The 20,849-nt window shown below is 39.6% G+C and overlaps 1 protein-coding gene and 1 long non-coding RNA gene across 9 annotated transcripts in view; one reads left to right on the top strand and one right to left on the bottom strand.

Moving 5' to 3' along the window:
* Positions 1-460: 460 nt before the first annotated feature.
* Positions 461-6,908, top strand: LOC137488236 (uncharacterized). Of its 2 annotated transcripts, none has more exons than XM_073930006.1 (9): positions 461-725; positions 2,092-2,979; positions 3,137-3,301; positions 3,505-3,602; positions 3,703-3,753; positions 4,438-4,819; positions 4,903-5,079; positions 5,287-5,416; positions 5,926-6,908. In XM_073930006.1, the coding sequence occupies exons 1-9, from the start codon at positions 596-598 to the stop codon at positions 5,942-5,944; spliced, it is 2,040 nt and encodes a 679-aa protein (XP_073786107.1). In that variant the 5' UTR covers positions 461-595; the 3' UTR covers positions 5,945-6,908. The 2 variants fall into 2 exon arrangements, with proteins under 2 accessions (XP_073786107.1, XP_073786106.1); XM_073930005.1 differs by having other exon boundaries at positions 5,583-6,908.
* LOC103909171 (uncharacterized) overlaps positions 1,996-20,849 on the bottom strand; it is a 21,056-nt gene continuing 2,202 nt past the window's right edge. Inside the window, exons 2-6 of one of the 7 annotated variants that reach the window (XR_012394064.1) lie at positions 12,175-12,257; positions 11,825-12,079; positions 11,629-11,736; positions 10,823-10,932; positions 1,996-8,219 (exon numbers count right to left, since the gene is read on the bottom strand). This is a non-coding gene — a long non-coding RNA (uncharacterized lncRNA). Of the gene's footprint in view, positions 8,220-10,822; positions 10,933-11,628; positions 11,737-11,824; positions 12,098-12,174; positions 12,258-20,849 lie in introns of all 7 variants that reach the window. The other 6 variants (XR_012394062.1, XR_012394065.1, XR_012394063.1 and 3 more) reach the window with 6 other exon arrangements.

Genomic DNA, 20,849 nt, shown 5'->3' with positions numbered 1-20,849 from the left:
GTCAATATTAAATGGCAACTGTTGTTTAACACAAAACGATGAATAAAAATTGTCCAGCACCAAAAGCAGTCCATAATTCAACACGTTTTAGTTTTATATAATGAGTCAAATCCACTGATAATGATCATATTTTAGCGATAATTTAATGATTGTCATTATCAGTGAATTTGACTTATTTACAAGAGAGGCATTAAAAGGGAATGACATTATTATAATTATGACTTTTGTTATTGTTTTATTATTCAGATGGCCAATTTCTAGTGAGGTTAATTAAATCATCAATTTCAATTAAAAAATGTAAAAAAGAAGGCTGCGAATTGGAGAAATTTTGTTTGTGAATAAAATATTTTCCATACAAAATAAAAAAGTTAATAATGTACTTCTCTGATATATCAGTTTACCGTCATAGTAACAAAAAATATCTTGAAGTTGTAAGGGTCTGGAAGAAGCAATGTAGCTCACTTCACCTATGATGACATAAATAGAATACCGTTGTCATAGGACAGAATGCAGTTTAGAATTTTCTTCAGTTTGACAAACCAACGAGTACAGTGAACAGTGATTAACGACTTTAGCGACTTGTTTTGCATCTCAAATGGCAAATAACATGTCAGCTGTGCTTTTTACTCGAGTTAATTTGATTAAGCCTGTATTTGTCAACGATAATCATCAAAGTGACACGATGGCTTCTCTTACATCTCCTACCGTGATGAGAAGCCCAACAGGTGAGATGACAGTTTACAAAAACGATGTATTCCTGTATTATTTAAGAAAATGTATAATAATAATAATATAATATCGCCATAAAAGCGAATTGCCGACTTAAGAGGATGTGTTGACATTCTGGCTTTTAAGTTCATCATTTTCTTTGTTAACTTTACAGATAAAAACATTTTAATATTACTTTAATTTAAATCCTATGTGTAGACCTGCACAGTAATTTAGTTAGTTTTTGATGGTGTGGAGGAATATTTGTTATATTTTAGCAAACTGAGTGAGAATATTAAAGTCTTTCTTTGTTCAAGCAGGGATGAATTAATACAATTGAGATAAAGTTGGCTTAATATTCACACATTCTGACTTTCTCCTTTATAATATAACAGAAAAATATTGTTTCAAATTCTAAATAGGGAAATCATATTAACAGCCAATGACTATCATTGTATAACAGTGTTTACAGTCAATTAAATAGTGCTAATGTTGATTTGAAGTCATACTTACATGCGGTTTCAGACCCAATATTAAAACTAGCATGGTAAACAATGTAGATACTGTTAAATGAACAAATGTGCAAATATAAAACCAACTTCACCTCTATATTAATAAATGTCTAGAGCTCTGTTTCTGTAGCTGAAGTTCTGGAGCAAAACTTGTGTTTTCATTTGTATTTTTAAGACTGATTGTAAAATGTTTTAAGTTATAATTTACTCACAGATATCTTAACTGAAGCTCCAGAGCGAGAGAAATTGTTCACTTTGAGTTTGACGATTGCTAATGGAAAGCTGAAAAATGCTGATTTAGTTTCATTAGTTTTTTTTGTGGTGGAGAAGTGCTTGAGGAAGAATGTAGATGTAGATGTAGCACCCACTGACAAACAAATAAAAGGCCAAATGAATTTGATTAAACATTGTGATGCAGATTGTTAAATAGCTCAAACTATAACTGGTAAAACTCAGAATATTGACTCAAAATAAGTTATTATAATAGTTTGCATTTTGTGTGAGTAGGAGTGAAATGTTTATTTTTGCTAAATAGTTGCTTTGAGGATTTTTCCTGATGTCTAATATGGACTTATGACTTACCGACTATTTGTCAGCTTGTGTTTGTCATTTTACATCATAGAAATGATTTGCAATTCCACATAATTAATTTTAGTTTTCAAACTGACTGAAAAATTTATAAATTTTTAATTTATTTTAATTTTAAAAATTAAAAATAAATTTCTATTATAATTTATTACATAGTACATTTATTATTGTTGTTTCTTTTGTGTGATTGTCTTTTATATGTCTAATTTACAACAGTTTGTCTATTTTAAACCTTTGGATAAAGAGTTTTCTAATATTTTCCTGTTCATTTCCTTTATTTCAGAAAACCCAGAGAAAAGGAGGAAAGGGAATAAAGCCTCTGCTTTCTTTAAGAGAGCATGGAAGGCTGTAAAGCGTCCTTTCCTTTGCTGTGACTGGAACAGAGTGGCTCCCTTTGAACCACAGTCGGATATCGATGATTTCGAGCATCTGCCTGTTCCAGGTCCCTCCAGGACCGTCGCAGCACATGCAGACCTTGAGCCGGTGTGGCTACCAGGCCAGGTCTGTGAAGATCCTCAGCCGTTGAGTGTTCCGGGCCCCTTCAGCATCAAGCAAACAACAGATGTGCCGAATGCAGATCCGGCCCGTCCAGAGTCCTCAACGGTCCTTACAGATCATGTTGACCCTAAGCAGATGTGTCCGCCAGTCCAGGTCTGTGACCGCCTCGAGTCATTGGCTGTTCCAGGACCATCCAGGATCAAGTCTACGACTGCCGCAGATCATGTTGACCCTGAGCAGATGCGTCCGCCAGTCCAGATCTGTGAAGATCCTGAGCCGTTGAGTGTTCCGGGCCCCTTCGGCATTAAGCAAACAGCAGATGTGCCGAATGCAGATCCGGCCCGTCCTGAGACCTCAACGGCCCTCACAGATCATGTTGACCCTGAGCAGATGCGTCCGCCAGTCCAGATCTGTGAAGATCCTCAGCCGTTGTGTGTTCCGGGCCCATCTAGGATCAAGCAAACAGCAGATCCGGCCCGTCCTGAGTCCCCAACGGCCCTGACAGGTCATGTTGATACTGAGCTAGTGTGTCTGCCAGGCCAGATCTGGGAAGATCCCCAGCCAATAAGTGTCCATGGCCTCACCAATATTAAGAAAACGACGGATGCAGATTCGGCCTGTGCTGAGTCGCCTCCGTCTGTTCAACACCCCTCTAAAATTGAAGGGACTGAGGGTGAGTCATCCTGAGTTTGATTCATCTGTTATTTTAATGCTTTGTTGTTTTTAGCTTGTAAATCAGACAGTGTAATTTGTTGTGCTGTTGGTTGTGTATTAATTAGTAGCTGCAGCTCTGTTCATGGAGATGTTTCTGTTTGTTTTCTTCATTTTAGAAAAACCCAAGAAAGGAAGGAAAGGGAAAAGAGTCTCTGCTTTCTTTAAGAGAGTATGGAAGGCTATAACGCGCCCTTTTCTGTGCTGTGACACAGATATAGTCCAGCATTTTATGCCACATCCAGAGCTGGAGGAAGCTAACGAAGCTTCTGGACCCCCTGGTAGTAAGTCATCATTTTCTTCTATTTTCTGTAACTCATAATTATTATAAATTAGTGATCAATTTACGCTAGCAATTCTGATAGAAGTTACTGCTTTCAGCTCATTGCATTAAATCCAGATTCAAAGGATACGAGTTATTTATTTGATCCGTTTTATACCAGACAATCCAAGGAAATCTCCCTGCTTTTTTTTCTGTGTTTTTCAGGATTAGATCTGTCTGAATTTAAAGTCGGAGCCGTGATTGGAGAAGGAGCGTTTGGCCAGGTGTTTGTGGCATCTTACAAACTTCGTAAAAGAGTAAAGGTAGAGAACTACTATTTACATTCAGTCAACATTTTCCTCCTGATTATTGAATATATTCAATTTGTTGGCTTTAATTTAATTTGTTGCTTTTTCTTCGCAGGTTGCCCTGAAGTTTATCTACAAGAGTTTCGACGACCGCTATCTTGACATTGTAAGTTGAATAAATCACACAACAGTGAAAATGTGCCGACCATTAACTCGTCTTTCACTTGTCCCGTACCTGTCTGGACCACTTTAAACTGAACTCAAGAGCAGATATGTTGGAACCAGGGAGCCACTGACTTCCATTGTAGAAACAGAAAATACTTGAAGTTTCTGCTTACTGGTTTTCAACATTAAATATCTTCTTTTGTGTTCAGCAGAAGAAATAAACCTGGAGACAAGTTTAGAACACATGAATGTAGGGCTGTGGAGTTAATGAAAACTCATTTGACATTATTGCAGATAAAAATGATCATGGCGTCATATCCCGGCCCCTTGTAAAGCATTCTGCATTCATTTCTACACAAAACTCAATTTCACGTTGACATCAGTGAAATCATGTAGCGTAACGTTTGCAGCATGGGATGTGCTTAATTAATTAGAGTGTATATGATTCATTCACGTCTTTAATAGTGCTTGTGCTGTTGTGTGCATGTGCTCAGCCACAGAGACAGACAGAACACACACTAAGAGTCCTCTTTTAGCTTAAACTGCATGACTAAATGCTCAAATACAAGCAAACATGTGTCAGAACATGGAGCTCAGTGATTATTTACTTAGTGAAGATTTTGTTGCTGTACTTTGTGCCATTCTGCTCTGGTAATATCTTTGAAATCTGTTTTTTTTTTTCTAGGATGGTCATTCCACACCTGTGCTTGCGGAAGTGGCAATGATGCTTAAGTTGGCGAATGCTCCGCAATGTCCAAACATCATCGGATTACACGACTGGGTTGAGAATGAGAGAAACTTCATTCTCAGCCTGGAGTACGCAGAGTCATACCAGACCTTGGATCAGTACATCAAAGATACATTGGACGTTGGTGAAAAGCGAGCACGCCGGTTAATGCGTCAGTTGATCCAAGCTGTAAAGTTCTGCACTGAGCGAGGAGTTTTCCATGGAGATATACACACAGAAAACATCCTGGTGACGAAACCCCAATTACAGCTCAAATTGATCGACTTTGGTTGTGCTTGGCCAATTACCAGCGAGCCTTTCGACAGCAGTGAATATCGAGGTGAGTTGGCGTTTTGTGTTAGTTTCTTTGGTCACAGTATTGTCTTATGAAATGACTGAATTCTGAAAATGTCTCTCTTACAGGAGCTATCATATGCACGCCACCTGAGGTTTTCTTGCGCCCCATACACCATGCTGACCCAGTAAACGTCTGGACAATTGGCGTCGTGCTGTATGAAATCTTGCATGCAGATTTGCCCTTTACCGACGAACATTCAATAATGTTTGAATCCGCTGAGATGCACCCCAGGTTATCTACAGGTAAGCAGACACCTCTGAACAATCTCAGCCTCAGTGACAGAATAAAATATGTCAGTCACGAGTAGAAAAGGATTAAATATAACGGTTACTGTAGATATTAAAGTTATTTGATTGTGGATGTTTTGTAATTTGCTGTAGTAAGATTTAAACACGTTCATGAATCTTGAGTTTGCAGACATATTTCACACTCTCTGTGTCACTTTTCAGCATGCCAGGACCTGATTTCCCAGTGTTTCAAACGTAATCCAGTTAACCGGCTAAAGTTACATCAGGTTGAAGAGCATCGGTGGTTCAATCCAAAGACCCCAAATCCTGTGCAGCAGTTAAAAAAGAAGAGGTAGAGGAACACACCAAGCACAAAACTGCATCTTCAGTCTTTCTTTGCTTCATGCTATTCCTGTTGTTTTCTCTTCTGCTCTTTTAGAGTCAAGTCTTATTTGACAGCCCTACATATCACTGCTTAAATAACTTTGTGTTGTTTCTACTTGTTTTCTTCATTTTAGAAAAAAAAAGAAAAAACGAAATAAGAAGAAAGCACCATTAAAGTCACAAAACTAGCATTATCAGTTATTAATTACTCCCTCATGTCATTCCAAACCCCTAAGACCTTACTTTTCTTCAGTGTCAGTTCATGATGTGTGTTGATGAGAGCTCTGTCCTGCACTGTATGCGTGTCGCACTGCTGACGTTTACCTCAGATGTGCCCACGCTTTGTTTAAATGAGAGGAAGTCGCGCAGGCCTCTGGGTTTTCCGTCAGCAGTGAGACACACATCCAGTGCAGTACAGGACTTCTGAAGTCATTCTTTTTGTTTGATAAGTTTTGTGTTTTTCTTTCTGCATTAAAGAAGTTTCTCTTCACAATGACAGCTGTAGCTCCAAACCCCTGACACCTTTCCTCATCTTCAGAAAACAAATGAAAATATTTGAGATGAAATCAAATCATCAAACCATGAGAGCTCTGTCCTGCACTGTGTGTGTGTCCACTGCTGACGTTTACGTCAGATGTGCCCACGCTTTGTTTAAATGAGAGGAAGTCGCGCAGGCCTCTGGGTTAAACGTCAGCAGTGCGACACACATACAGTGCACTGGGCTCATCTGAACGTGCGGTTTGAGGGTCAGAGAGCTCTCAGATTTCATCTCAAATGTTTTAATTTGTGTTCTCAATATGAACTAAACATGAACATGAATTAAGGACATGAGGTGAGTAATTAATGACAATAATGGTAATTAATGGTGCCTAGACCGCAGCTCTGCACAAGACCTTTGGCCACAGGAGAAATGGTCGTACCCAACCGAGCCTGGTTTCTCTCGAGGTTTTTTCCTTCACTTTTGTCAATTGGTGAAGTTTTGTTCCTCGCCACTGTCGCCGCTGGCTTGCTTGGTTGGGACTTGTGGAGCTGCGCATCGATGGATTTGCTCTTCAGTGTTTGGACTTCCAGCAGTGACAATTAAACCACACTGAACTGAACTGAACTTCAACTGTGAAAACTGGACTGACGCAGTTTTAATTTACTTCTATGTTAAGCTGCTTTGACACAATCCACATTGTAAAAGCGCTATAGAAATGAAGATGAATTGAACTGAATTAATGATGAGAGTCCATCAGGAAATCCAGTGCTGTCACAGTTTTCTCTTCTAAAGTGTCATCAAAGATCTGCTCAACTATTTTCTCCCTCATAAATGAATCTGGTGTTCTGTCATAAGAGAGACTGATGGTTTTATAATTAAGTGTTCATGATTGTTCTGTAATGAATTGTTCTTTGAATTGTTTTGTGAAGAATTGCTTTTATATATTTTTAATAATTCAGATGAAATCCTGTGAATCAAACTGAAGCTCTGATCATCATTTCTGAGTTTTCTAAATGACTCCTTACTCAATTAAAGAGAGAGTTCTCCCTAAACTATTTACTCAAGTGCTTCCAAACCGATGAGGTTATTTCCTCTGTTGAACACTGAAGACGACACAAATCTGAAAATCTGTAACCATTGATGTCCACAGTAGGAAAACAAATACAATGGAAGTCGATAGGGTATATGCCGAAGCATGCTAATAGGACTTTCAATTTGTCAGTAACCTGGGTTATTTGCTTCCGGTCAGCTGTATGCAAATGAAAAAATCTGCACGTTTAAGGTCAATTTTCTTTCAAAATCAGCGATCTTCACTGGCTGAGCAATATCTGATATAAAGTGGGTCTCAGATTGTACAAGAAGCACTGCATTAAATTACATTTTCCCTGCCATGTTTTTATAATATGAGCATTTATTTTTCCCCAGTATATTCAATGGAGCTGCGCTAGCCTGCTGATTCTGACGGGCGCGTGCAAGTAAAGCTTTTTGTCTCGTTTTACGCTTGAGAAACTAAATGAATGCCAAAGTATATTTAATTGAATGTATTTAAATTACATTACAACATCCATGCTGGAAAAGGAACCGTGTAAAGTAGAAAAATAAAATAAAATCACAATAACAGGTCACCGGAAGTTATCAGTATGGGAAAAACACTAGCTCGGCATATACCCTATAGTTACAGGTTTCCAGCATTTTTCAAAATATCTTCTTTTGAGTATAACAGAAAAAAAAAACTTATAGTAAGGGCTGAGTAAAAGATGACAGAATATTCATTATAGGCTGAAGGAATCTCTTTTAACAACCCAGTAGTGCCATATACTATGTTTACTATGATTTAACACTAATTTGTGGAGCCTGTTTAGCCAAATGGAACCACAGAGAAGGTTTTACTGTTAGACAATATGTTGTTATATACTACAATATCATATACTAATACAACAAATATTTCCCCCCTGGTACAGTGAAGATTGCAGACCACCCTTGCAGACTGTTCAAACTTTGACAATCTCAGTTTAAAGCAACAGTTTAGACTCGAGTAACTGGACTGTGTTGGACAGCTTTCATGTATACGACTGCAAGAGAAGTTCCTGAATACCTGAGGTCTACTGTTTAGATGCCAAGCAGATACACTGCATAGGTCAAACATTGGCAACACAAGCAGCTCTGGGTTCAGGCCTGGAAGAACAGTCTCATGATGATCTCAGTGTGATTTGGGCTGTCGCTTGTAGAAGCAGCTGTTCTGCTCAGTTACTGCCATCACAAGCTGTGTCCAGCAACATCAAGAGAAAATCTACAAAAATAACAGATAAAAGAGAAACATGTTCAATCATTATTGAAAGAAACACAAGACACCAGTCGATGACATTATAGCATCTTTTAGAAGTAACCAACAATAACTTTTAAATACATTTCTGTCCTCAATTTAAATGTCTGAATGTAAAGGAATAAGTAAATAAATGAAGAGATTTATACGTCCTCCTTGTTTATTTGTGTATCACTACTGACAGATATCTAGTCAATTGTTACCTGCAGTTCATCAGTCTTGCAGTCGCCAAAAATAAACTGATGAGTCAAAATGAGTGATTTTACTTTTATGCTGAAAATCATTAGAAGATCATATTTCATTAATATATTTATATTTATAACTTAAAATCAAATCACTTTTTTTTGTTACATCATCAGCAGCATGTGTGCTATGATGATTGAAAAGCTTAGGTGCTGGCTCCAGACAGTACAAAATACAGAGAGTGCAAAATACAACAGCACACTCCCCATAAAAACAGGGCAATGTAAAATTGACAGTGATATGTACAATGAATAGGTGTACCCATAGTTGTAGGCAGTGTTGTTTCAAGTATGGATTGGTTAAAGTGCAGTGCATGCTACATATTGATGGTGTGGAGTGAGGGATATGGAAAAGTCTGTTTCAGGTGTGTTAAGTGTTCATCAGCCTGATAGTCTGAGGGAAGAAGCTTTCCTTCAGCCGGCTGGTGCGTGACCGGATGCTGCGGAACTGTCTGCCTGAGGGTAGCAGAGAAAAAAGTCTATGGCTTGGGTGGCTGGAGTCGCTGATAATTCTCTAGGCTTTCCTCATGCACCGCCTGGTGTAGATGTCCTGGAGGGAGGGAAGCTCACCTCCTACTACGCGACCAGCAGTTCGCACAATCTTATGTAGGTCTTTGCGATTGCTGCTAGGGCTGTTTCCATACCAGGTGGTGATACAGCCAGATAGGATGCTCTCCACAGTGCAGGTGTAGAATGAGCGGAGGATGTGGGGGCTCATTCCAAACCTCCTGAGAAGCCTGAGGAAGAAGAGGTGTTGTTGTGTCTTCCTGAGCACTGCGTCTGTGTGAGCAGTCCATGCCAAAACCTCAGCGATTTGGACTCCGAGAAACTTGAAAGTGCTGACTCTCTCCACCAGTGTCCCGTTGATAGTGGTGTGTTCTCTCTTCTCTCTCCTGAAATCCACCACCAGCTCCTTGGTTTTGCTGATGCTGAGTGAGAGGTGGTTTTCCTGACACCACAGCATCAGAGTGTGCACCTCCTCTCTGTCTCATCATCATTGGTGATTAGGCCCACCACTGTTGTGTCATCAGCAAATTTAACGAGGACGTTGGAGCTGTGTTTGGCTGTACATTCATGTGTGTACAGGGAGTACAGGAGTGGGCTGAGAACACAGCCCTGTGGAGCACCAGTGTTGAGGATCAGTGTGGATGAGGTAATGTTGTTTATTCTGACCACCTGGCGTCTGCCTGACAGGAAGTCCAGGATCCAGTTACACAGAGAGTTGAGTAGACCCAGAGCCTGGAGCTTCACCACCAGCTTGGCAGGCACTATGGTGTTGAATGCTGTGCTGTAGTCCACAAACAGCATTCTCACATATGTGTTTTTGTTTTCCAGGTGAGACAGAGCAGTGTGCAAGGTGAAAGCTATTGTATCATCAGTGGAGCAGTTATTCCTGTATGCAAATTGCAGAGGGTCAGTGTGAGTGGGCAGTAAAGAGCAGATGTGCTTTTTAATCAGCTTCTCAAAGCACTTACTGAAGATAGGTGTCAGAGCAATCGGATGCCAGTCATTTAAGCATGTTGTTTTAGCTGATTTCGGTATGGGCACAATAGTAGCTGTCTTAAAGCATGTGGGAACCACAGACAGAGAGAGCGAGAGGTTAAAGATGTCCATAAAAACTCCCGCTAGCTGGTGTGCGCATGCTTTTAGTACACGTCCAGGGATGCCATCTGGGCCCGTAGCTTTTCGGATGTTCACGCGACAGAAAGATCTCGTTACGCCTGTTACAGAAACAGAGAGTGTGCTGGCGGTTTCGGTATCAGCCGCTGGATGTCCTGGGTTTTAAAGCGGGCATAGAACGAGTTAAGCTCGTCCGGAAGAGACGCAGCAATGTTTACAGTGGCGGGTTTGTTACTTTTAAAGTCTGTGATGTAATTAAGTCCCTGCCACATGCTCCTTGCGTTATTGGTGTTAAATTGACCCTCTACCTTGTCTCTGTATTAATGTTTTGCTGCTTTGATGGTTTTCCTGAGGTTGTAATTTGCTTGTTTTTGTCAGGGCCGCTGCTTGCCAAAAGGGTACCCTAAGGTTGTTAGGTGTTAGACGAATACATGAACCAGATCTAGTGTGTTGGTTGTTGGGGTGAAATGTTAACAAATTAGAAAGATAAGACGGTAATTTAGCTAGAAGAGCCTTTAAAATAAATGAGTACAGATGTAATTTTCTCCTTTGATATAAAGATAACCAGTCTAAGGAATCATACAAAATAAAGTGATACGTCCGTGAGTCTGCACTTGTGACGTATTGCTGCATTATAAACAGAATCTTCTGCAGAAACATGATTTCAAACATTTTAGAAAAATGTAAGGAATAAAACCCTCTCTGTACCTGTAGAGATGGACGGTCCTCATTGCTGCATCCTGTACAGCTGCTGGTGTCTCTGGAGCAGTGCTGGTTCTGCCACCTCATCTTCTTTCGTGACAATTTTCAGCATTGATCTTCATGTACAATACAGAAGAAATTAGTTATTTAAAGAAAAACTCATGACATAGCATTAAAACAACGGGCTAGTCCAGCACTCTTCATAATGCGTCTAAACTACAACCAACATGTGGATTTAATTTGCACTGTATTCTATGGTGACAAAAGCTGGCCCTTCCTTTCAGTATAATTCAAAGACATTTGTGGTTTTTAAGAATTAATAAGGGTATTTTTAAACAAAAAAACTTTGTTAACATTCAGAAAAAAAAAGTAATGCATTCATGCAATAAAAATAGTTTTTGGCCTGTGGTTTACAGTAATTTGACTCAATTTATATTATTGATCTTTTAGAAATCACAGAATATTACTCAGTTTTGTTATTTCATACAGTAATGCACAAAAAAGACTAAAGAGACTTTATTGGACCGGGCTGTGCCACGCCGCTACGCACGACTGCACGAAAAATTACGTCACATGTTTGTTTATGCATCCGTCTTAAAATGATTTTTTAAAATGTATTTAACAACATATGATCAATAGATGTTTTATTTACAAGCAGTTTATGTTGATATTAGTAAATAAATATAAATTTTTTTGAGCAGCTGAGGTGGTGCACCAGATGGACTGAGATGCTCTAGATCAGGAGAACAAAATGATCTAACTGGGTGTATGTTCCTCTCATCACACCACGAGTTGTTAATAAAAAAAAACACCTCCTCCTTTGCTTTTCCCGGTGAGTTCTTTCGTTCCATCCATGCTGTGCACGGAGAACCCTGAAAGTTCAGCAACTGTGTCTGGTACCTCCGCAGATAGCCAGGTTTCTGTAAGGGAGATAATGCAGCAGTTTCTTGTTCCCGTTGGATAAAATAGGAAATTGAGATTAAAGATATCTATAAATTATATTTTTACTGAGTAAATCAAAATAGAGACATCTCAAATGACTGTTGTACTGGCGATAATAACAATGGATGCTTTCTCATGAGGTCCAAACTGCAGCTCTGCTCATTTCATTCGTCCAGTGGAAAACTACTGTTTGTTGGCCGGGCTGAGCCTGGTTTCTCCAAATGTTTGTTCTTCACTTCTGTCAGTTGCTGGAGTTTTGCTTTTACTGCCATATCTGACTATCTTGGTTGGGGTGACCCAAATGAAAACCCTCCTTTTGACCTGGTAGAGGTTAAATGCCTAGATGTAAATCACGTTGGAGAGGCATCACACACTTCAGTTAAAGAGGGTGAAGCAAAATTAAAGAAATCACATGCCTACCACTGGCAAATCCAGGGACAGCTGATGGTTACTGGCTTAGCTTGGTGTGATCTGGTAACAGATACCAGGGGTGACTTCACTGTGGAGAGAGTATGGAGGGATGATGAGTTAATCCAAGAAATCAAGACAAAAGTTGATGAATTCTACTTTGGTACCTACATCCATATTCTGCTTAGGGTTTACTCTAACTGGTGTACCATAACATGTTATATATTCACAGATATACAGTTTTTTTTTTGTCATTCAATTCATTTATTCATTAACTGCTGTTGTTTTTTATGGCTTGTTCTCAATTTAGATTTATAATAAAACTATTTTCCTATCTTTTTTACTAAACATCAAAAAATTATTGCTGAAAATTGTTGTAACTTTACCCAAACTGGAAATAATAGTCCATGACATGACAGTCAGGTCAGATTAAAAATCTGACAGATGCTGTTGCAGGCTACAAAGGAGAGTTAGTTTATGTGGTCTTTTATCAGTCTGAGGTACCAATGACCACTTGATCTGGCCCGGATTCCCTGAGAAAACATAAAAATGTAGCATATGGTTGCTGGTGTTACTGGCTGGTAAGTACGAGGTGCTGGAGGTGCTGGTGGCTGGTGTTACTGGCTGGTGAGCAGTAGGAGGTTTTGGAGGTGCTGGTGGTTGATGTTACTGGCTGGTGAGCAGTAGGAGGTGTTGGAGGTGCTGGTGGTTGACGTTACTGGCTGGTAAGCAGGAGGAGGTATTAGAGGTGCTGGTGGCCGATGTTATTGGCTGGTGAGCAGGAGGAGGTGTTAGAGGTGCTGGTGGCCGATGTTATTGGCTGGTGAGCAGGAGGAGGTGTTAGCAGTGCTGGTGGTCGATGTTATTGGCTGGTGAGCAGGAGGAGGTGTTAGCAGTGCTGGTGGTCGATGTTATTGGCTGGTGAGCAGGAGGAGGTGATAGAGGTGCTGGTGGCCGATGTTATTGGCTGGTGAGCAGGAGGAGGTGATAGAGGTGCTGGTGGCGGATGTTATTGCCTGGTTAGCAGGAGAAGGTGATAGAGGTGCTGGTGGCCGATGTTATTGCCTGGTGAGCAGGAGGAGGTGATAGAGGTGCTGGTGGCCGATGTTATTGGCTGGTGAGCAGGAGGAGGAGATAGAGGTGCTGGTGGCCGATGTTATTGGCTGGTGAGCAGGAGGAGGTGTTAGAAGTGCTGGTGGCCGATGTTATTGCCTGGTGAGCAGGAAGAGGGCCAAAGAGGGCCAGCTGGGGCTTCGGGGCGGAGTGAAAGGAGAGGCGGGGACAGTATTCCGATCGCACACAAGTACATGCGCCAAACACATTAAAAAAAATAAATAAATAAGGGAAAGAAAACATCTGGAACAAATTATAGGCTGGGGTCTTTTTGCGTATGATCGCCCTTATGTTTCTCTTTTAAATGTAAGGCTGTTGCATAAAATAATAAAGTAGTTTTAATTTATAAGTGACTTTTCTTTGCTGCATCCTCCTTGATGTTTCAATAACGCATAATAATCTTTACACCATATTAAAGACACAATAGACAGTAATGGTTTTCGAGAGTTTTTGTCAAGTTTAAAAGGTGTATTTGTGCGCGTTTAGAAGCCTGTGTGTGTGTGTGTGTGTAAGACCAAGGAAAAGAGCGCTCCCTTCACAGCTCTGTTGATGCCGCGTGGCTTTTTTCTTTTATTTTTTATTGTTTTATTATTTTGGAGATAATACACTATATGAATACAACAGAAAGACATCAAACTTTACAAATTTTGTGTCCACTTTTGTAGGCTCAAAACAATAGTGTCATCTAGATAAAATAGCCTAAGCTATATTGAAATAATTTAAAGAATTACAAATATCAGATATATTAAAATCACATTAAATAAATAAACCAATATAAAACTAACAAAAGCTAGCTATAACAATTAGGTAATTTATCAAACTGTTTTAAAGCAATATTAAACTTTCATTTTTCAAAAGCCTCTCTGAAAAAAGATTTTAAATATTTTCTAAAAACAATAAACACCGGAGAATGTTTTAAATATTATTTATAACGTATTTGGATACAATGATATTAATCAAATCATGCAAACAGAGCATTTTCAGGGTGAGTGAAAGCAGAAACTAGGCGACCTTTTTTTCTGTCTTCCAGCTGCGCAGCACTTTACAGACCCATCAGGGAAAACTACAAGTTCAAAATGTGTTCTGTGTCCTCAAACAAGTGTGTATGTTTTTATATGACGTGGTAAAATGAAAAAAGGAAATTTTAAACACATAAAGAGCTTTATTAATGGATAGCTGCTGAGCGCAACGCAATATAGGCCATATTTTATTACGTGCTGCTGTTATGTGCTGAAACCTTTACTTAATATTTAATAAGCAACATCTTTAAACAAAGGGAATCCCCTATTAAGTGTCATAAAGCCTATAGGGAAAAATTCATGTTTCAGTTCTCTCCGGAGCATTTGGGATGAATGTTGGACAGCGTCTGTCTAACTGAGGATGTTATAAAATACATTTTATATCGAATTATTAATGGAGAATTTTATATATGTGATTTTATATTATTGATGTGTGCGCTCCCTGCGCTGGGTCCCTCCGTTAGTGGCAAGACCAATGGATTTAGATGCCAACAGTCGGTGGGCGAGTAAATGAATATGATGAATGAAAACACACAGGTATGTGCGTATGGACATACATTGTACTGCTGTACAGTAACGTGTCATTTGTTTGTTTTGGTTGTCCTAATTTTCCCGCTGAAGTGGGCGGATTGAGTGACGTACGATTCGGGGAATGTTCTGGGGGCGGGGTTTGCGTGACGCGCTGCGAGCTACTAGCCTGACAGTGGAAACGCGACATAATTTCGGCCTCACTGCTCCCAGGCGATTGGCCCGGCATGGCCCGATAAAAGCCCTGGCTCGCACTGGTCTGATAGTGGAAATGCGGCTATTGGCTGGTGAGCAGGAGGAGGTGTTAATGGCTGTTATGGCTGTAATGACAGTCTGAAAAACAATTAGCTTAAGGGGCTAATAAATTTGACCTTAAAATGGTTCATAAAAAAATTAAGAACTGCTTTTATTCTAGCTAAAATAAAACAAATAAGACTTTGTTCAGAGGACAAAATATTATCAGACATACTATCAACATTTGCTTGCTCTGTTAAACATCATATAGGAATTAGGAAATATTTTATAAAGAAAAAAACTTCCATTGTATATATATTTACAGTACTTTTTTAAAATGTTTTTTAAGAAAACTTATTCAGTTAATCAAGGCTACATTTATTAAATGAAAAAAATGTTAAATTGTTAAATATTTATCAACATTTTAAATAACTGCTTTGTTATTGTATGTAGTTTCAAATAAAATTATTACTCCAGACTCTATTGCTTTTATTACTATTACCATAAATAAATATAATAATAATTAATATTAGTGATTTCTGAAGGATCGTGTGACTGGAGTATTGAAGCTGAAATTTCATCTTTAAAATCACTGGAATAAATGCAAAAATTAAATGATAAACTACTTTTGAACAGTTATTTTATAGTGCAACATTTCACAATTTGTATTTATGATGAAATAATTGCAGCCTTGGTGAGCAGAAGAAGCTTAGTTTAACATATTTAATCATACTGACCCCAAACTTTAGAGCACTTGTGTATAGAATATTTTATAAGTGAAAATGTGCACTTTAATTTCAAGTGGTGCTCGCTGCAGAGCCATTTGAGGAGAGTTGAGCTCAAGAGAGGGGGAGCTTAAGCTTGAGCTTCACCTTTTTTGCACTTCTTCTACGAGTGATGTCACTGGGGGTAGGGTTAGGGGTGGGGTTGGTGTACGCATTAAAACAGCTTACAGGAGGAGGAGCGACAGCTCATGCTCCCCCTCTCTGGAGCTCACCTTTCCTCAAATGGCTCTGCAGCGAGCACCCTCTCTTTAATTTTAACAACCCACAGACATCGTCACCGTATATAAAGCAGAGGTTAGACTTTCTCATATATACAGAGCCTCATTTCAATTGTCAGGTTTTATAAAAATGGATCTATTGAATTAATCAATCTATTAAAGAAACGTTGGCTAGAATTCTGCATTATAGGCTTAAATTATAGAGAGACATAGCAGATGAACTGAGACTGCATCAGTTCAATGTAAATCTTTCTTTCGAGCTGTCAGTGCGGAAATGAACAAAACAACAGGCCTAATACAACATATTATACGATTAAAATATGGAAAAATTAACAGATAGTAATTTCGGTCAATTTTCCTGACGGATAAACCGAGATCAGGCTGGATAAACAGCTCTCGGTAATATTTTAGCATGCTTTCACTTTTTTTCACTTTGAACGAACTTTCACTTCGCATTTACCGGTAAGAATGACATCTCGCCCTGCTCATCATTCTCTCTTCATATAGAGGATATATGGCTATTACATGATCATAATACACTGTGATATAGCCTGGGTCATTAGTTCGTTGCATTGTTTTCTCACTACAATCGATCCGCTCAATAGGGCAGAGACCGTCTCATTCAGGCGATCTCGGACTGATTGATTTGGTGCGGATGCGAGCGCAACTGCTGGATATATGCCAGACAAACCGCGCTAACGGGGGAAACGAGACAGATTCCGAAACAAACGTCTATGTGTCAAAGCACCGTAATATTGTATTTGCACACAATTGACAGACAGTCGCAGCACGCAGCTCTGGCTCGATCTGTCAGGCATCAAGGCAACACTGTACACTGACCCGAGCGTCTCGCACACTGGCCCCGGGCTATCAGGCATTCCTTATCGTCGAGCCCTGAAGGTTTAAGCTCTGTCGATGGGTCTCCTGCGTCTGCACAGTTCAACGAGCACTTGAACAAGCGTGTTTTTTCCCGCTTGGCAAGCCAAGCTGACGTGACATGCGGGCGTGGCAGCATCGACGATTCTATTTTTTGATTCGATAATCGAAATAGAGCATAAATTTCAATCGATTTCGAATAAAAATAAAAATCGTGACACCCTTAACCGATACCCTGAATTCGATACCGTTTCCGAACGGTACTTTTTTTCGATACTTTTATTTTAAGAAATATATTTTAACAAGATTGCATAACTTATAATCTCTGAAAAACTTTGGTTTTATTTTTTCAGGATGTTTGGGACACTTTTCACAGCAGGCTTATCTCTAGTTCCAATAAAAGCAGGAACAAAAGCACAAAATGAACAAAGTGTAGTTAACACAATGTATCAGTGCAAACAGTTTTAATAAAGTTCAAGCAGTTTTAAGTCAATCAATTTTAAGTATTTGTGAGGCTTACTGCTGCTTGAAGATTTAGTTGACCCAAAAATTGAAATTCTGTCATTAATTATCTTCAAATAAAGATATTTTGGATTTAATCCAAGAGCTTTCAGATCCTCCCATAGATAAATCGTTGAATTAAGTTATTTTTGCTTACTTTGCAGTACTCTCGCAGATTCATATAATTATGATTGAACCACTTATATCACATGGACTTATTTTGACTGTTTTTGGTTCCTTTCTGGGCATTGAAAAATGCACATTCAGTAAATCTAATCTTTCTCCACAGTAGAAAAAGGCAGCAAGCCTTTAACAGTAAAATTGTAACGGCACTGTGGCATTCATCTTTCAGCAGGAGCAGAGATAACATAATTATAACAATAATGTGAAGAAAACATGAAAGCTAAACTGTTAATGCAGCCAAGGATAATTACATTTAAATAAGATAAGTTTAATGTGAGGTAGACTTCATCATTTACTGTTCACCTTAAAGCATTTTAGTATCAACTTAGCTAGGTATTTAAAGCAATCGAAACAGGACATAACGTTTCACAGCCTACGTTAGGTCCAAAAAAAGGATTAATAAATTTACCCCGCACAAACCCCATTTACACTGTCAGGTCTTGATGCCCAATTCTGATTTGTTGCCTATATGAAATTTTTTGCTTGGCTGTTTACACGTTCTTTAAGGGTGTACTCACACTATCAGTGTGCCAGAGCGCGGTTTTCTTGGGCTTTGGCGCAGTACGGTTATGTGTGAGTTCAAAACGCGCATAAGTCCGAAACTGAAAGCGAGACGTGACTCTTACGGGGCTGTTTCATATCGATTTATTAATCATTCTTATTGTTCAGTAAACGCAAACTGTCATAGTTTATTAAAGACGCAAACCCCTCACTACGCGACAGCTGCGCACCTTCAGCAACCTCATAATTCATGCAGCACGAGGGCTTTATGACTGTTTATGAGCGTCAAAAGTGGCGGATCTGTTCGGCGAGTTCTGCCATCTGTGCCACACTAGCCACTGCGAAATATCAGCGAAATACGCAAAGTGTTGTATAAGCAGTGAATGGTTCAGTCCTGATTTACCACCACACAGTTTATGTAATGGTATGTCCCTGATGTGTGTGTAGTTGAAGGTGTGTGCGCACTGGTGTTAGAGAGAATAAAGTTGCTCTGTGTAGCCCGCAGTGCGTGTATTACTAGCGACAAAAAGCAAAAGTTACAACACGAAGTTTAAAAATTTAAAATGATGTTGAGCGGAGGAGGTGGGAAAGGTCCATCAGTTTGCGCTTATGTCTGTTTACCTTTCAGGGCCCCAGTCATCGCGCAGTTATCCTCATCAGTCACGGAGGACGACACTTGTGATGGGCACGTTGTTATAATGACTGCACCAGCGTGATCTTCTTGCAGTCAAACAATGTAAAACTGCTTTAAAGTGTAGTGTACGCATTACAGCCTCACATTTGACAAGCTCTGAGCGAGTGGGCATAACCGCCGTAAACTGTTGATTTTCAAGACAGCCTCGCTGCAGCCAATCACCAGCATTTGTTATGGGCACGTTTAGGATGCCGCAGGTTTTCTAGCTCACTGACGTTGACAAGATTATACCCTTGGGTATCGAAATTTGGTACCGAACAAAAATAATTTTTCCGATACTCGATAGTATCAGAACGATTAGGTCGGTGCTTAAAAAGAACTCGATACCCAGCCCTACTTGTAAGCTGAGAACATTTCAGAGTGGAGGGTAATTGCCACTGGGCATTCTCATCTTAACTCTGTGCAGTCAATAATGATCCTCACATTTGGGCAGTACTGCTGAAATTTCACAGGCATTGTCCGTCGCACCTGCTCCTGGGTCATCCAGATTTGAATTAATCCCAACACAAGGTATAAGCAGTTTACAAGGTATAAGTAGTTACAATGCGACTCACTGTAGAAGTGCTCACTTTAAATATTTCAGCCAAAACTCTCTCTCTAAGACCAACAGCAACACGCAGGCAAAACATGAAAAACTCATCACTGAATTGCATCTTGCGCTTGGGGCTTGGCATCACAACCTCTTTCTCTGCAGTTGAAATTCCAATCCTCTTAGCTTTGGACCAGTACACAATATGGGATGCTGATGGCTCAATAGATCTCCAAAAAACAAAAAAGATGTTTTTGCTTGAAAACCTCATGAAGTACTTGAAGTCTTTATCAGACAGGCACTATGTATCTAGCAGGGCTCGAGAGATAGTAAGGCTTGCCACCAGTTCTTCCAGCTCCTTTATTTTTTCCAGTGCTTTATTAAGAGCACCTAATTTTTAAATAAGTGAATTTGGTAAATGTAAACATGAAAATGTATTATTCATGGCTCGAAATTGTGACCATTTTGGTCGCATATGCGCCCGAAATTTAATCTATGCGACCTCAAAATATATTTGGGAGCATTTGTGCGAGTGCATGAAATTGTTGTGTGTGACCAGTTTTTACTGCAAAATGTTCACCACATGCGCGGATTCGGGAGACATTCACGCAGAATGCATCTCTGCACTTGAAATGCGAAACGCAGCGCTCAGGAAGGATTTAAAACAGTTGTCATGTCAACTTGCTGCAGTAAACAAAGCCAAGTCCCTAATGCTTGCCCTGCCTTCGCGCTCTTCTTATTGGCCCACCACTGCTCTAGCACTGAAATATCAGCTGTCAATAACTCAGTCAATGCCTTCTGGCTTCGGATGACAGAAAGAGCTACTACCGCGAAAAACTGTTAAACGCTGAAGATGAGAATGAAGATAACACTGACAGATTTTGTTTTAGAAACCATGGCAAAGTTACAAATAATAGCCCCTTTCACACAGGGATACCGGTAAATATCCGGAAAATTTCCGGAAACTACTTTACCGGTATATTAAAAAAAACGCTGTTCACACAGGTGAGGACGTTATGGAATTTTTCCGGAAAAGAGCATTCACACATCCATCGCAAAATGCCGGTAAATTCTGACATCATTAACCAGAAATGACCTCTAAACGGCTGCGCTTGTGTTTGTAAACATTTGACTACATTACAAACTCTACCGATGGATCAGTATTGAGTACAACTCTAATGAAAACATAGGAAAACACTTTCGCATGTCGAGATGTTCATGATATGTGTGTGTGCTGGCGCTATGGGCGCTCACGGGCACACGCAAAGCTTGAAGGTAAACAAACAACGGATTATCATAAACATTTTATCGATAATTATTTACACAGTTAGCATTAAGAAGGAACATAGAAACATTATCTGACTAACATCTAGCAGCTAAAGGTGTCTGGAAAAAATATTCAAAGGCTTTTATTCTCATAAACCGCGCGCACATGAATGCGTCTGACTGTTGTGATTGGCTAAAGCAGGTGTCTCACGTCAGCCCGTTCTAGACGTGGACGC

This window comes from Danio rerio, chromosome 18, assembly GCF_049306965.1.
Source record: "Danio rerio strain Tuebingen ecotype United States chromosome 18, GRCz12tu, whole genome shotgun sequence".
NCBI lineage: Eukaryota > Metazoa > Chordata > Actinopteri > Cypriniformes > Danionidae > Danio > Danio rerio.
Note: the sequence above shows the minus strand (reverse complement) of the source record. Positions and strands in the feature narration are given on the sequence as shown.

What these genes read in the sequence shown, in the direction of transcription:
- LOC137488236 (XM_073930005.1), top strand. Translation starts at nt 596, where the DNA reads ATGGCAAATAACATGTCAGCTGTGCTTTTTACTCGAGTTAATTTGATT. An exon ending in TAAAATTGAAGGGACTGAGG is followed by an intron (nt 2,980 to 3,136) that starts GTGAGTCATCCT and finishes TCTTCATTTTAG; the next exon opens with AAAAACCCAAGAAAGGAAGG. An exon ending in AGCTTCTGGACCCCCTGGTA is followed by an intron (nt 3,302 to 3,504) that starts GTAAGTCATCAT and finishes TGTGTTTTTCAG; the next exon opens with GATTAGATCTGTCTGAATTT.